At 36.4% G+C, this 18,207-nt stretch overlaps 1 protein-coding gene across 2 annotated transcripts in view; it reads left to right on the top strand.

The window, feature by feature from the left end:
- EPHA6 (EPH receptor A6) overlaps positions 1-18,207 on the top strand; it is an 874,905-nt gene that overhangs the window by 584,364 nt on the left and 272,334 nt on the right. For both annotated transcript variants that reach the window (XM_060149381.1, XM_060149380.1), the window contains one exon: positions 13,376-13,484. In XM_060149381.1, the coding sequence (XP_060005364.1) occupies positions 13,376-13,484 (109 nt within the window). The remainder of the gene's footprint in view (positions 1-13,375; positions 13,485-18,207) is intronic.

Genomic DNA, 18,207 nt, shown 5'->3' with positions numbered 1-18,207 from the left:
AGAGGATTGTTGATTCTTTCACTTGCAATTCTCTTCTCCCTAAAAACATTCCAGGCAGTTTAAGACACATGTACAAAATGTTTCATAACTTAGAACTAGAAGTAGAAAATTAGATCCATAAAAACAAGAAGGAACAAAGTCTTGTTTTGATAATTATTACTAGAGATGCATGTGTGCACCATCTCTGCCTCTGAGATTTCTGGCAGCAGCCAGAGAATAGAGAAGTGATCACGCTCTTATAATATGAAGCACAAATGCTATAGGAAATATGTATGAAGGGCATTGAGGATAATGGCCTCAAGCAGAGCTTTTTCACCAAATGAAGAAGTTTGTTTCATGTGGTATTTTCTGACCACAACCTTTGACAGAAGACCTGATGGAGGTAAAGTGTCACTGATTGAAGGTGTTTTTTCCATGGTGGTATACCATGAGCTAAGTTAAGGAAACAGAGATACCAGAATATCCCAGAGAGGACTACAGTGGAAACATGGGGAGTGAACCTAGGCTTCAAAAAGGACTGAAACAAGAAATCGGAAGACTCTTGAAATGAAAGCAGCCAGTCTTTTTCTTGTTCTACACAGCCACTCGTCTGTTTCTCTCTCGAAAGACTATTTTTCCCTGAATCTGTGTTCATTTAGGAAAGGATATCTATCTGCCCCATGACTTGCAAACTCACATTTCTGCTTCATTTCAATCATGGATCAAAATTGCTAAACACTGTGAATCCTAATCCCAAATTCCTGGAAGAGAGACTGTGAGTGGCCCAGTTTGAGTCAGATCTCCATCCCTAATCCAATTCCTGTCTGGGAGCCAGAGACAGAGAGAACAGTCTTCCAAAGCCCTACCCTGGGGTAGAGGCAGTTTTCAGAGACAGGGCTGAACAGATATCCTAAGAGATGCTTACTAAGAATTTTAAGGTTAGTCTTTAATGAGTGCTTAGAATGTGAATTCTCTATTTTTGTATTGAGGGATGGTGCAAGTGCTTTAAAAATAAGATGAAGAAGATGCAGAAATCTTTCTGCTATTAAAGCCAAGATGCCCAACCAATATTCTTGCTCATGCAAAAATAAAATCTCCCCACATTTGCACTGAAACGGGCTGCAGGCAAAGCAAAGATTGTCCTTTGGAAGCAGATTTGGATCTGCTCCCACAATTAAACGTACTCTCAATCGAAAGCCTGGAGTTCCACACCACAGGGTACTGTGGAAAAAAAAGATTATTCTGGCCTGGAAATTTTTCAAAGCAAGTGTTCCAAGTCATCAAAAAGAAGCCCAAGGAGGACTGCTCCCATGGAAAAAGTTATATATTCAGCTGCACAGTTCTGCAGCATGCTTTCCAGGATAAGCCATGGAAGAAGTATGTTGTACAAAATGGAATAGGTTGTCTAGTTTGTAGAGTTTTGATCAACTGCCTTTTGTCTGCCAAAGAAAATGATTTTAGTTTTGATAAAGTTGATGATTATACAATTCTTTCTGAAGCAGTAGAATAGCTGAATTGTTTGTATCCAGAAATCAATTCTAGTTGTTGAAAATGAAACCCATATCATCAACATATAGGAAGAGGTTTATCTTTCTGTCTACCAAGATGGCACATATGCAGTTTGTCTACAATCGGTATCAAATTGTGAAGATATTGGTTTAAAAGGTGAATAAATAAAACACAATGCCTGTTTATATTACATGAAATTGTGAATGGGTATGTTAGGAAAATTTTCCCTGTTAGTTCACCATTCGTTTAGAGTGGCGTTTACTCTCATTTTTTTGGAATCATAATACTAAGCCTCAGTTTTAAGTTAACTTGATCCTCTAGGCAATGAATTAAAAATTTAGTGGAAGATATATATGCAAAGCAAACAGCCTTATTTTCTTGAAAATAATAACATTAAACAGTAGAGTAATACTGTGCCCAAAACCCTCTTGCTTCTAATACAAAATATTTAACTTGGAGACCTCACTCATCGTTTAAGGGAAAGCAATTAACATAAATAATTGAGGGACTCTGAGAAAATTGAATCGAGCCATAGTTTTGTAGGACTATAGGTTGGCCCTTTTTAAAATAGGGTTGATTCTCCTTGAATCTTTCCAGAACCAATTATAGTGATTGGTTAAAGGTTGAGGTAAATAGTTTGGTGTTATTCAGAACAGGCTTCAAACAGTTTCAAACAATGATCCAAAAACTTGCCCTACAACTTATTTGCTTTCAGGGGATGATCAAATGAGTTCTGGCTTAAGGGGTAACAGGTCCCTGTTAGATGTCTGGGATCTAAATTACTTGGGACACCGTGCTTGGGTCCATAAAACAGAGAAATTACACTCCCACCCCAACATTGCTGGTTTCTGTGCTTTCACAAATACTTCTACTGAAGCCATATAAGGGACAACTGTAGCCTCAAATCTGCTTTATCATTAACTGAGAAAATTAAGTAAAGGTCTTCCACAGGAATTTGTTTAGCTCCAGATTTGGTAGTAATGAGTTTATAATTAGATGGGTTTAAATTGGGCAGATTCTTCCACAATCTGATTTTAACATGCTGTCACGCTAAACTTGCCAGAAATGTCAGTTCATTTGTTTTTATTTTGGGTTTGTTTGTTTTTACATCCATGCAATTTTTATTAAATCAGTGCATGAGATCCACTAAATATACGCTAGACAGGACTGATTTCCCCCTGAATCTGTCTATTAAAGAAAAAAAAAAAAGGAATCTCTTCAGGCAGAGCATTTGATATTCTTTGTATAACAAAGGTCAGTAACCACCCCCCATCCCATTTCACCTTATCCTTCCTATCCTATCCATCTCATTGTGGGGACAAACATACTCAGGAGGCTGTGTTCAACATTAAACTTTTTTTAAAAAATAGTAAATGGAGGTAGAAAACATCCAGCTCAAGCAACATAATAAACAATGAGAAATTATTAGTACCTAGTTTGGAAATATAAAGACCCACTTACCCTCCCGTCCCCTCATATTAGGATATGCATGTGGAAAAATACAACCAAATTCTTTCCCCTTTGGTTCATTATATTAAATAGGACTATCAGTTTCAAGTAACAAAACCCCAACTGGCTTAATAAAAAGTGGGACTTTATTGCTTTCTGTAACCAAAGTCAAGGAGTGGCATGAGATTCAGGCCAAATCCAGGCTCTCCAACTATGTTCTCAATACTTTCTTGGTCTCAGTTCTGCTTTCTTCTCTGTTGGATTTATCTTCAGGCAAGTCCTTCCCATATATATACATGAGTTTATATCTCCAGTAAAAATGGCAATTCTGATGAAACTCACATCTCCATAAACTCTACCTCTGAACCTGAGTATGAATGGTAGCCTGAGAAAAACATAAGCGTGATGTCAATTTAAATTGTCATGATCCATCCCTTGCCTCTCTCTCTCCAACCTCCTATTCAGCCTCTTGATCTGTGTCTCAGACATCACAAAGTACACAGAAACAGCAACTCAAGATGGTGAGCTATTTTGTGTCTCCATATATATGAGGTCATTTCTTCAAACTAGAATGTCCCAATATCTACTCATCACCTTGGTGACTTGCAAATTTATTCTAATCATTCTAGGTTTAGCTTAGGAATCACCTCCTTTATAAACCTTCCTTCACTTCTTCCCATCAAGGTTATTACTCTCCTACTCTTCCCTCATTACCTTCACATGTACCTCCATTTTAGCAACAATTTTATTATATTACAATTAAGGCTTACATCTGTAACCCCTTTGCTAAAGAGAAACTACTATGAAGACACGAAAATATGCTTTAGTTTTCTTTGTCTCCCCAATCCTTATATCATAGTGTTTAGCACATTCTAAATGATTAATATTTTTGTTAGGGTTTTTTTTTTGGAATTGTAAATAGTTTTATTTGTATAAACTAATACTTGATATATTTAATTAAAATTTAAAAATTAAAGTTGTTTCAGGTTTATTTAAATGTTTTGTTAAATATTTAAAGTATATTTTTATTTTTTTACTTTTTTTACATCTTTATTGGAGTATAATCGCTTTACAATGGTGTGTTAGTTTCTGCTTTATAACAAAGTGAATCAGTTATACATATACATGTGTTCCCATATCTCTTCCCTCTTGCATCTCCCTCCCTCCCACCCTCCCTATCCCACCCCTCCAGGCGGTCACAAAGCACTGAGCTGATCTCCCTGTGCTATGTGGCTGCTTCCCACTAGCTATCTACCTTACGTTTGGTAGGGTATATATGTCCATGCCTCTCTCTTGCTTTGTCACAGCTTACCCTTCCCGCTCCCCATATCCTCAAGTCCATTCTCTAGTAGGTCTGTGTCTTTATTCCTGTCTTGCCCCTAGGTTCTTCATGACCTTTTTTTTTTTTCTTAGATTCCATATATATGTGTTAGCGTACGGTATTTGTCTTTCTCTTTCTGACTTACTTCACTCTGTATGACAGACTCTAGGTCTATCCACCTCATTACAAATAGCTCAATTTCGTTTCTTTTTATGGCTGAGTAATATTCCATTGTATATATGTGCCACATTTTGTTGTTTTTGAATGAATAATGTGTCAGTGAAGAGGATTTCCTCAAGAAAATCTGTACAACTTTTTCTAAGTAATCAGTTTCTTATCAGTATTTTTTCTTTAAATACTTTTATGAAAAACAGATCCTAAATAAATCCTTTATTTTTTAAGCCTATGAAATTTGTGATCTCTATACATTTAATTAATGTATTTAAACCTACTTAACCTCAAACCACACTAACCTTTATATTAAAAGCTATAACCTCAAGTGCATATATATGCCTACCAATATGTAAATATCCACTATTAGTATTAGGATACTTGTTGAATAGTGTTTGAAATTGAACATAATAGGTTCCAGATCAGTATTCCAGGGAATCTGTGAAATTTGTAAGGAAATTCTGTTGTACACTGGATCTTTAAAGAAAATGATGAAATATGTACTTTGGCAACATGAGTATTTCAATTGCAAAAAAAAATGTTATCAAAGATCTATCTCAACTGCCAGTAACTATATGAAATATAGATAATTACAAATTAAACTCGTGACATTTAGAATGTTAACAGTAGTTCCAGGTGTTTAAATGCCTCAATCTCTTTTCTTTGTTCTTTGATATTTGTCGCATGAAGCCTACCTGTAGCAAGGCATGTTGACCATTTATTAATGCAGACAAAAATCTCTTTAAAAAAAGAAAAAGACAAGTGTTTCTTCTTGCTGCACTACCTGCCTCTGCTTCTGCCTCTCCATCAGTTTGTACCACATTCACATTTTCCAATTATCCCTGTGTCATTTGGCATTTTTATCTGACAAGTAAATTAAGGTCATCAAGAAGAGTGAATCTTGAAGTCTTCTGTGTCCCAATGTAGCCACAGTTTGAAGTACTGAATTGCATTATTTCTGGAGAAATGACAGAGCATTGGAGGAAAGCACGCATGTGAAATAATTTTCTGAAAAAGTGTAATCCCAGCTAAGGGTCTTTACTTCAACAGAAATGATTCATGAGGTTTGTTTCCATCCAGCTGAGAAGAGAATTCAGTAACTGGCTTCCTAGAGTGTATCAGAGTTTCTTGCTATTTTCTCTCTCTCTATCTATCTCACTATCTCTCTCTCCCTCTCTCTCGTATACCAGTCTTAGGGATATTTTTCCTTTTGGTAGATGGTGCCAAATGTTGAATGAATATAAAAGGAACATCTTAGTACAATCTCAGGCAATACCTCTTCCTCTGAATAGCTACTTCATTCAAACCCTAGGCTGGGATATTTGAATAAAGAAGTTTATTCACACTATTTTCTATTAATTTATCTTTGAACATATTAAATGCCAAAATACAAAAGTGTAGGGGAATTTTTTGTGTCACTAGAACATTTTTAAGCATTAATATTACCAAACAAATCATACATGAAAATTTTTTATAGTCAGCAATGTTTAATCCTTACATCTAGAATGTGTTCTTTATCTCTTCTTCATGAAAATATGCATTTATTAATCCCTATACTGTGTAAGGCACTGTGCTAATCCCATGTGATACAGAAAGAGAATGATATTATTTCTGCCCTCAAGAAGCTTATGACATAGTTGAAATGGGCCAAAAAATGGAAATCTTCAGAAATTGAATCATTTTTGATAGTTGAAGTTTTCAGACAGAGGTTTGGTCTTTAAAGTATTATTTTTATAATTTTTAAATATTTTGAATATTTTTCTAATAATGCATCCACAAACTCCTGTCCTTTTATATAAAATATCTTGAACATGTCTCAGCATTTTTTAATGGACCTTGAATGATCGTGTTAATGTATTGAGTTCTAACATAGTGAGTCCTTTGGTGCTCCTTGAATTTTATAGGGCTATTTGATCCTCAACTCCTGCCTCCAGAGTAGTATATATTTTGGAATTTTATGTCAGATTTTCAGTTTTCCCAGTTGTTCTTTCAGTCAGCCTAGCAGTGTGCACTTCCATTCAATTCCCTCTCTTCAGGTATCTGCTTTGTGAACTTGGAAATCAATAAACATGTCTGAAGTAAGAGTGTGAGGCACTGAAGCTGCTTTATGAGTAAACTCTGCGTTCATTAGTATGTGAACATCTGTCAGATGTTTCTTCAGAGGCTCTTTACGTCTGTCTTGTTTGCCACTGCTCCACCGCATTCCGTATAATTGAACTTGCCATCTAGCTGAATTCAAATACATGTGATAAGATGAGTATCTGAACTAAGAAAATAACTGTGGGGATAGGAGGGAATGGGAATGAATTAAGAAATACTTTAAAATATAGGAATGACAGGATTGATGATCTGCCTGCATTATGTGAGGGCTGAGTCCAAAGTTTCAGTCTTGGACATCTCTAAGAATGGTATACTTACTGCGATGGGAGGATTTTACTCTCTAGGCAATAGAAAAGTCTGAGGTTTTTTTTGTTTTTTGTGTTTTTTTAAATTTTAAAATCATTTTATTTGCTGAGTATTTTTAAGTATTATTTTGAAGTATAATTATCTGGCCACATAATGTGGGTTGGATTAGGAAGAGACACTGTGGAAAGGCAGTCTAATAGAAAATTATAAAAGTAGCTTAATCACGTGAGGCTGAAGCCTTAGAGGCAGTACCAGTGGTAATAAAAACAAGATAACACAAGACATAATAATAATTTGACTTTGGACCTGGAGTTATAAGGAAAGGTAAAATCAAAGATGACCTCATGCTTCAAGTCCAGGTGGCCAAGAGAATAACACCATCTACAAAATCACAAGATTATCTTCATCTAGGAGAACTATTTGTTCGGTTTTCATTGCTATCTCACACTCTTATGTCTACATGACCATACAGTGGTGAGATTTTACAGACTCATGAGTCTCCATTGTATACTGCTACGTCTTTATATATATATGCCTCATTGCATAAGGTTAAACCAATCCTGACTGCAATATATATCCTGAGAGGGGAATTTTTTTCCTGAAAAAAATAATGCTGAGGATTTCCTGAATCGATCGTCAACAAACCTTAAGGTTAATTTAATGGGTGCTCTCCATACATTACTTTGTTGAGATTTCTGCTGTGTTTAAAAAAATCATTTGGTAAAGTGTTGAGATAATAGTATTTGAAATTTTGACATTTCATCTAAAATTGGGAGTCATAAATAAAACATGTGAATATGAAACAAATTTATTTCACTGGGCAACATTTTGAGAAATGCTTTATTCAAAAAAATCATGTAAATGTTGTCTTCCGTAACTTTAAAAAGATGTTAAAACAGAAAAGAGTTAACTTTAAAAAGCTATTGCATAGAAAATGACACAGAATACAAATAACAGATTTTACTTTGAAATGTAAATATAAACTAGAATAATCTTGATTACAGAGAGACAAAATCATATGCCTCCATAGAAGAAAATTCTTTGGTTAAAAATAGCCAAATTGCTTTTCCCTCATACTTTCCTTAAGACATGAAATCTATTTTTTTTAAGTATTTGGATTCCAAGTAAAGAGCTTCACTTTTTTCTCTTTAAATAGCAATATCTAAAGCAAACCTCACTTAATAATGTCATCCTGACTTATGCCAGGCATTGGGTAGGTACTAAGTCCTTGCTCAGTAACAAATTTGCAACTCTTTTTGGGTAATTTCTTCCTCTTAAGGAAGTATGCTTCTTTCCAAACCATAGAATGAAATATATCATTTTAATATACTTATCTTTTTCTAAGACTACAACCTCATTCCATTAAGCAAAGGAACATTCCCAATCACCTAGTCACAATTGAATTTTATTTCTTACCATAGATTATTGTGTTTCTTATTGTGTTACCTCTGAAGGACAGGTTTGCTCTGTATACACATTTCTCCTACAAAACTAATTAGAAATAAGCAAGCTTCTTCTCAGGATTGAAAACATGAATAGGTGGTACTATAGACAAGTTTTCACAACAGAGGAATTTGTAGCTATACTTATTTTTATGGAATCCACTTGGTAGATGATTTTATGGTTTATTTGTCAAAGTGTCTGTTTACATTAATCAAGTCTTTGAGACCTCTAAACAAGGAACAACTCCTCACTGTCTCCCTCCTCCTATTCCTTTTCCTTCCCCTCCTCCTCCTTCTTCCAACACATCATATTTCCAAACTCCCACTCTGCTGACTCACCGTCAAAGGCTGTTTATTCTCTTCCAGAGCACCTTACAGTTTCTCTTTTGTAACAGTTCGTAGACTCGTAATTATTTGCTCATTGTTTATCTTCCCCACTGGACGGTAAATCCAGGAGGACAGTCTTTATTGTTTACCACTGTATCCCTAGAGTTCGTCTCAGTGCCTGCCATGTAATAGGTGCTCAATAAACATTTATTGAATGAACTAATAAATTCTTAACCTTGGATTCACATTTATAAACTTAATCTACTCAACCTGATCAAATGTAGAAGTCTGTTCTTTCTAGTAGTCCCTGCCTTCCAGGAAGCATTATCTCCAATAATACAGAATAATTAGAGTCCTCTGATTAAAATAGTGTTGGATAGACTTACTTCATATACATAACGTTACTACCTTCAAGGTAAATCTCTACATATCAAGTGGAAGGCAAGAATATGGATTACCCTAGGTTAATCTGACCTGTTTTATACGGGAATCATCCAATGCACACAATCATTCAAACCATTCACACAAACAAATATTTATTGAGCTACTACCATGTATCAAATTCTGTATGTCAAATACTGTATTAGTTTCCTAGGGTTACCATAACAAATTACCACACATAGTGGCTTAAAACACCAAATTCGTTCTCTCACAGTTATGGAAGCCAGAAGCAGAAGCATACTCTCCCCTAAGGCTCTAGGAGAGAAGCCTTCCTTGCCTCTCCCACTGTCTGGTGGCTCCAGGCATTCCTTGGCTTGTGGCTGCATAACTCTAGTCTCTGTCTCTGGCCTTCTCCTCTTTATTTTCTCTTCTCCTGTCTCTTATAAGGATCCTTTTCATGGATTTGGGCCCACCCAGTTGATCCAGGATGATTGAGGTCCTCAGTTACACCTACAAATTTCTTTTGGGGGAGGGGGGGAGGAGGAGAGGGTGTCTTCATTCAACATATTATAGATACTATAGTGAATAAAGTCCCTGCAATAGAATTTGCAATCTAATAGAAAGATTACCAAAAAAAGGTAATTTCAATAAAACATGATAGAAATTTATGGATAAAAGTAGTACAAGGGTCTATGGGAACATATATCTAGGGACCTAACAAAATCTAAACAACCAGAAAATGATGTGATGTTCACGTAGGAGGATTGATTAGGAATTGACCATGAAAGTCCAGCGCATTGAAGGAACTAGCAGAAATTTAGCATGGTTAGAGAATGATGAGAGATGAATCTGGAGATATATGCTAGAGCCATTTGTAGAGAGCCTTGTTAACAAAGTTAAGGGCTTTGGACTTTATCTTGAGATAAAGTCAGAGGCCTGTGTTTGGCTACATTAATACGATAGAAAGGCAGAAATTATCCCTATCCAGACCAAGAGCTGAAACACAGGTCCTATGAATTCCTCTTATTTCCATATGGCAAATCTTGTTCTTCCCAGTATTTGATTGCAGCCTTAGTGAATAACACAATATCATAGTAAAATTGCTCTGAAGGATTGTGTTAAGAATATTTAATTCAACATTCTCATTTTTACAGACATAAAACCAAGGTCAAGCAAAGCTATGATGGTTCTAGAACACACAGAAGAGTCCCAAGCCAGTTGTTCTGTTAGTGTAAATGGTGGTGCAAAATAGTGGCAATAGTATGGACTTGGAGATTGATAAATCAGGGTTGGGTGGCCAGCTTTCTTGTGTACAAGTCGTGTGACCTTAGGCAAGTAATATAACCACTTAAACTAGGAATAATAATAGTACCTACCTATTAAGATGTTGTGCAGATAAATTTGATAATGAATTTGAAGCATTAAGCATACTGCTAGAGGATAGTTTACTATTGAGTACATATGGCTATTGTTGATGATGATGATGAGATTCATAATGTTTTCATAATCAACCCAGCCCCATCATCCAGAGAACTTTACTATCAGTATAATAGTACATCACATTATATACTCTTATTTTCAAATGACTTATTTTCAAATATATATATATATATATATATACATATACATATATATATATAATATTCTCCACAGAGGAGTGTTTAGAATTCCTAATACAGATGTTTAAGAAACAATTATGCAGAAATATACATTTTTCAAAGTGTCACATCTTAATACTGTTATCCTATTAAAGTTTTAATTGAAGCAAAGTTCATAAATATGTAATCACAAGGGTGAAAAAGAAGATATATTAGTAGTACTGGCATTTTACTGAGCAATTATTTAAATTAAACAACACAATTTTCTATAATGAGGTAATCTGATTTTCCAAAGGCACCCAATTACATAATCATCTCCACCATCTGAACTTTGAATACATGGTGTCAATAAATCACTTGCTACCTGGCTTCCATGAAGATACATGCTCTAGGTTTAAAACTCTTGAACTATATATTTTACAAATACACCAGTTGGTAAGTAAATAATGTTTTCTTTTTAAATGCTACCTCCTTTATCTTCAAAAAGTTAATGTTTTCTATAACATCTACTCCTTACAATTTGTTATTCAATAATTTTCAATGAGAAAATGTGACATTTTAAAGCACACATTAATTCCCATGGTATCAGTGTTATTTTGAAGATTAGGAAATCCAGTGAGGACCTAATAAAATACCTTTAGTACGTTATTTATTGGATAAGATTCAACTATTTAACTTGTCTCTACACAGATTGTGTGCTACAACTCAACACTGAAATAGATTGCCTGAAAATATCTTGATTAAATCATAGTGACCGGGCTTCCCTGGTGGCGCAGTGGGTGAGAGTCCGCCTGCCAATGTAGGGGACACGGGTTCGTGCCCCGATCCGGGAAGATCCCACATGCCGCGGAGCGGCTGGGCCCGTGAGCCATGGCCGCTGAGCCTGCGCGTCCGGAGCCTGCGCTCCGCGACGGGAGAGGCCTCAACAGTGAGAGGCCCGCGTACCGCAAAAAAAAAAAAAAAGAAAAAAAATCATAGTGACTAAGGTCTAATTCCAAGGTTTGGTAAATTTCTTACTAAAACCTGAACATAAATGACTTTTGTTTTTATTTACATTTAGATTTCTTAAAAAGCCTCCTAAATGCTTAACTGGTTTCTTACTGACTCAACAATAGCATTTAAGGTTTAGATATTCTCTAGTAGATATGTCATTTTTATGAGAAAGTTATTACTCTGGCTATGATTTGCACATAGTTTACCCCGTACTTGATTCCCAGAAAAAGGATCTACTTCTACGGAAAGTACCCAGGTTTAATAAATTTAAATTATTATGGTAGAGAATTAAGCAGTTTGCTTTTCAGTTATATTCTTTCTTTGATTCAGTTCGCTGCTTTCAACTGATTAATCATTTTTTATAGTAATCTAAATAAAAATCAAGCTTTATTTAAGTTAAGGGATATTGAAGGCACTGATTGATTTAATGTTTTAGAATGTTGATAATTAACTGAATTATTATTGCAAGTTATAGCATAGGAAGGAGAAATGAAACAAATATGTAAAGCCTGAATTCTGGTGATAGTCATGTGTGAGCTGGATCAAGTTCTTTAACTTCACTGAGCTTCAGTTTCCTTACTTCTATTATTAAGCAATTACCCATATGCCGTCCAATAAAATTGTATCTCATTAAAACTTCAGTAATACAGAGAAGGAAAAGTGCTAATGAATTAATTGAACTAAGATATTTTAAAAGATTCCTGGAAGGTTAGTGAAACATGCAGCCCTTGCAGTTTTGATACAGTTTTGTAAATGAGAGAAGTAATATGCTGTTATCATACATAATCTATACTTTTCCTGAAACAAGGAAGCTTTTAAATGTCATTTTTTAAATGACTGCTAGTCAAACATCTAAGCAACTACTATGTATACCCTTGTGCTCTAGAGGTGGGAATTCATAACTTTGATGTTTGAATTAAGTTCTTTGAAATATAAAGAAGTTTGTTCTTAAATTGTGCAATAATAGCCTTTTCACTTTGTGAAAACAGACATCAAAAGAGTCTGTAAAGCCTGGCCTGTTGGTGGATGGTCAGGCCACTCAAGATGGCTCTCCTCTTACTCTCTGTCCACCCACTGCTAGACCAGCCCATGCTTCACCTACACCCTACTCACATGACTATACAATCCTCTTAATTATAGGGTTTAATCAGTAATTGCCTACATGCTTGCCACCTGTACCAACTGCTGGTTTCCCTGGTAACTGATGAGCCAACCTGAAGTCAATTCCCCCTATAAATGGTAGCACCACCCCCACCTCTACAGTGAAGGCTGCTACTGTGTCCTGCCTGCTCTCTGCTGTCCACGATGGGGTGTCGCTCCAGGACTTACAGACTTGTAAGAATCCCTAGCCAATAAACCATCGCTGTCTCTGTCACTGTCTTCTGGCTCTTTCTTTTGTCTCTCAGCTGGGCATTTACAAGGTTTACAGGCCTGCAGGGTGTAGCCCAACAGTTGGCAAAAGTGTTCAAGTAAATAACTTAGCAATTATATAAACAAAATCCTTTAGTGCGTCTGCTGATTTAATTTTGCAAAACCTACTTAATCTTAAAATGAGGGGTACCAGGAATCCATCTGCTTTCTTGGTATTTTTGCAAAAAAGAAGAAAGGGTTATGTGGTAGGTTATGACCTCAGTCTTCAGCCCTCATTTGGGGTTTGCATCTTGTGTGCCAAATAAAGGGCAAATGTTGTGGGATTTTTTGGTATGCATTACCATATTTTCAAGCATGTACTAAGTTGTAAAACAATTTGGTAGTGAAACGTCACCCAGAGATATGCTAATATCATACCTGTGTTTCAGCTTCTGACATGGCAGCGGAACAGGGGCAGATTCTCGTGATAGCCACTGCGGCCGTGGGAGGATTCACTCTCCTCGTCATTCTTACTTTGTTCTTCTTAATCACTGGAAGGTAACTGAATTATACCACAGTATTTCCAAGATTTGTGAATAGCCATTCTTCTTATACACTGTGTGTTCAGGGGCTTTTAAACTTAGCAAAGTATACGTGTGAGAAAAAGGGGTCAAGGCAGGTTCCACTCTGACAGTGAACTCTATGTGGCAATAGAACCACCATGGCAAGTTCTCTGTGTCAACAGTTCCCTGAATATGGAAGCTTTGAAAACAATGAGTGATAAAATCCTACTTAATGAGTTACGTCTGGATTTTTCCTTTACTGCAATCAAATTATACCATTAAAGGGATTTTGCTTGGAAAAAAAATAATTCAACAGAGAAACTGAACAATATATATAAAGTGCTTTATAAACTTAATATTATAGAAATGTTTTATTCTATCCATTAAATATTGAAAGGATCTATATTAGAACTATATTAATGGTTGTATAAATCAAGTTATTTTTCCGCCTAAGAGTAATATGGATGAAAATTTAAAATAACAATAAATTTAATGTAGCAAAAGACATAGACTTGAATCCCAACTAGCTGGTCAAAGTGCTTCATCCATCTAAACCTTAGATTTCTATTTTTACACAGTTTGGTATCACAAAGCATTAAAATGCTTTATTGATTTTTAAACATATTAGATTGTTTCCATGAGTCAGTTACTGACAATGCAGAGCTGTGAATGAAGATAGTGTGTATGAAATTATTTAAAAGAATAAGTGTCATTTCTTATTGAGCCCTTGATATTTGGCCCAGACTTTTGTCAGAAATTGTGAAGTCTTCAGATCATATTTTCACTCCTACAAGGGGAAATTATTCCATCTAGATTATCAATAGTGGCACAAAATACCTTGAGAGTTTTCCTGATACAGCAAAATACCAGTGTCATGATTTAAAACTGTAATAATAATGTCAGTGAAACAATACACATCCTTACTGACTCCAGCTAAAGTACACCAGCTCTACTGGGAAACCCTGATTATTTGATGATGCCCAGAAATTACCTTCAGAGCCAGTAGTGCAGCAACTATGAACACCCTTTGTTTTATTCATTTTTAAAACTCTTACATACCAATATTTTGTTAAAAATCATTACAGAATTATAGAGGATATGCATATATGAAAAAATATCTGAAATTTTGACAGCAGACTAGAAGTATATATCAATAAATTGACAATTACTTAGACACTTATCAAGTGTGGGTCCCTGAGGAAATGTAACTGCTACCTGTTAAGAGTGTATCAGATTTAGTTATAACAAATCCACTTTATAGGATTTATCAAGGAACAAAGAAACACGAGGATATTCTAATGTGGTTAAGTTGAAATGGTGACTGCCTTATGAAATTAATTGTAAAAGGGGCACATTTACCCCTATGTTCACTTAAAATTTTCAGGTGTATTAATAGACATAGCATGACTCTTGCAATTAATAGTGTCTCAGAGTTCATTTTAATAGCAGTGTCATATTTATTGTCAATTTTAAAGAATGCCTCTAAGTTCATAATGGAAATTGATTCAAATTCTATTTTATTTAATAGTGATTCAACATGTAGCAAAATTGGTTCTGATTTTTAAGTTATATTTTATGTATTTGTAGAACATGAGCTAAGGCCTTATTTCCTCACAGAGTATTTCAGCAAACAGTGATTTAAATAGCACATACACATGTAGAAAAACATTTCATTAAAATATCAGAAAATACTGCCTTTACACATAAATATGACAAAGGACTTCACAGTCATTTTAGGCTAAATAAAATTGGCCTAATAAACCTGAGATTTGGGCTCAACTGTTATCTTTATTTGGGATTCCTGAAGCAGAATTTGAATACCATTTTTAAAAAGATTTAATAATAACCAAAAAACTTGAAAGTTGAAAATAATTTAGTACAATTTCCATGTTTGCCAATTTATGTGACATCAGAAACTGCCTTAACATTCTACATACTGGAAAAAAACAAGTTCAATTACATAAGATAAAAGCATTCATTCTGGAGCATCTTTTAAGCACTATGCTAGGGGAGCATTCACTGGAAATTATTCTATGAAAATTGTAAGACGTATCTGAATAAATATGCAATTTGTCATGGGATCTGAGACCAAATTCACACTGAAAGACTGGGTTGTGCACCACAGATGTGTTCTGTTTAACCATTTGGAATTAGCAACTTGATGAGCTGTCAGATAATGTGGATGTTGCCAAATTTTTCATGTTGAAGAAGTCATAGGAGATAAGCACCTGCCCGTTCTTCAGAGCGTGATTCTTCCGAGAAAGCACAGAACATGCCTCCACCACATTTCTAATATTAAAAGAAAAAAATGAGGTTTAGCACTGAAACTGGAAGACAGTTGTCTAAATTCCTGAGATTCTGAATCAAAAACAATTTTTCCATTGTGACTTTTAATGCATTTCATCGACTAGCTATTAGAGACCATGTAAGGAAAGACATGATGGTTATTGCTTGTTATTAAATATTTTCTAAGCTTCCTATCATTTGGATCAATCAATCCACTTGAGAGTATTTTATTCCTATCTGGGGCTAATTTTGATGTATTAAAAAAACCTTCTCGGGCGCAAGCCGCGGCTAAAAGCGCGGACCCCAGAGGCGGGCGGGAGACGTTAAGGCTGCTGCTGCCGCCACCGAGGGGCCTGTGTGCGAGCACAGGTCACTCTCCACACCCCTCTTCCGCGGAGCCTGTGCAGCCCACCACTGCCGGGTTCCCGGGATCCAGGGACAACTTCCCCGGGAGAGCGCACAGCGCGCCTCAGGCTGGTGCAAAGTCATGCCGGCCTTTGCCACCGCAGGCCCGCCCCGCACTCTGTGCCCCTCCGTCCCCGCCGGCCTGAGTGCGCCAGAGCCCCCAATCAGCGGCTCTTTTAACCCCATCCTGTCTGAGCAAAAAACAGACGCCCTCCAGCGATCTACACGCAGTGGCAGGGCCAAATCCAAAGCTTAGCCCTGGGAGCTGTGAGAACAAAGAAGAGAAAGGGAAATCTCTCCCAGCAGCCTCAGAAGCAGCGGATTAAAGTTCCACAATCAACTTGATGTACCCTGCATCTGTGGAATACCTGAATAGACAACCAATCATCCCAAATTAAGGAAGTGGACTTTAGGAGCAAGATCTATGATTTTTTCCCCTTTCCTCTTTTTGTGAATGTGTATGTGTATGCTTCTGTGTGAGATCTTGTCTGTATAGTCTTGCTTCCACCATTTGTCCTAGGGTTCTATCCGTCCATGTTTTTTTTTTAATTTTTTTTCTTAATAATTAATTTTAATAACCTTATTATACTTTACCTTCGTTCTTTCTTTCTTTCTTTCCGTCCTTCCTTCCCTCCTTTAGACAACGAATCATCCCAAATTGAGGAGGTGGTCTCTGACAGCAAGATTTAGGATTTTTCCCCATTTACCTCTTTTAGTGAGGGTGTATGTGTATGCTTCTGTGTAAGATTTTGTCTGTATAGCTTTGCTTCCAACATTTGTCCTAAGGTTCTTTCCGTCCCTTTTTTTTTTTTCCTAAATAAGAAGTTTTTAATTCAATAACTTTATTATACTTTATTTTATTTTTACTGTATCTTCTTTCTTTCTGTCTTTTTTCCTTCTTTCCCTCCTTCCTTCCTTCCTCCCTCCCTCCCTCCCTCCTTTCTTTCCTTCTTGCCTTCTTTGCTTCTTTCTTTCTTTCTTCCTTCCTTCCTACCCCCCTTTCCTTCTTTCTTTCCTCATACTTCTACTAATTCCCTCTACTTTTTCTCCCTTTTATCCTGAGCCTGTGGATGAAAAGCTTTTGGTGCTCCAGCCAGGAGGCAGGGCTCTGCCTCTGAGGTAGGACAGCCAACTTCAGGACACTGATCAACAAGAGACCTCCCAGCTCCACATAATATCAAATGGCGAAAATCTCCCAGAGACCTTCATCTTAACACCAGCACCCAGCTTCACTCAACGACCAGCAAGCCACAGTGCTGGAAAACCTATGCCAAACAACTAGCAAAACAGGAACACAACCCCACCCATTAGCAGAGAGGCTGCCTAAAATCATAATAAGGCCACAGACGCCCCCAAACACACCACCAGACGTGAACCTGCCCACTAGAGAGACAAGATCCAGCCTCATCCACCACAACACAGGCACTAGCCCCCTCCACCAGGAAGCCTACACAACCCACTGAACCAACCTTAGCCACTGGAGACAGACATCAAAAACAGGAGGAACTACAAACCTGCAGCCTGCAAAAAGGAGACCCCAAACACAGTAAGATAAGCAAAATGAGAAGACAGAAAAACACACAACAGATAAAGGAACAAGATAAAAATGCACCAGACCTAACAAATGAAGAGGAAATAGGCAGTCTACCTGAAAGAGAATTCAGAATAATGATAGTAAGGTTGATCCGAAATCTTGGAGATAGAATGGACAATAGATTGGACAAAATGCAAGAATCAGTTAACAAGGACCTAGAAGAACTAAAGATGAAACAAGCAACGATGAACAACACAATAAATGAAATTAAAAGTACTCTAGATGGGATCAATAGCAGAATAACTGAGGCAGAAGAACGGATAAGTGACCTGGAAGATAAAATAGTGGAAATAACTACTGCAGAGCAGAATAAAGAAAAAAGAATGAAAAGAACTGAGGACAGTCTCAGAGACCTCTGGGACAACATTAAACGCACCAACATTCGAATTATAGGGGTTCCAGAAGAAGAAGAGAAAAAGAAAGGGACTGAGAA

Source organism: Lagenorhynchus albirostris, chromosome 5 (genome assembly GCF_949774975.1).
Source record: "Lagenorhynchus albirostris chromosome 5, mLagAlb1.1, whole genome shotgun sequence".
Classification (NCBI taxonomy): Eukaryota; Metazoa; Chordata; class Mammalia; order Artiodactyla; family Delphinidae; genus Lagenorhynchus; species Lagenorhynchus albirostris.
Note: the sequence above shows the minus strand (reverse complement) of the source record. Positions and strands in the feature narration are given on the sequence as shown.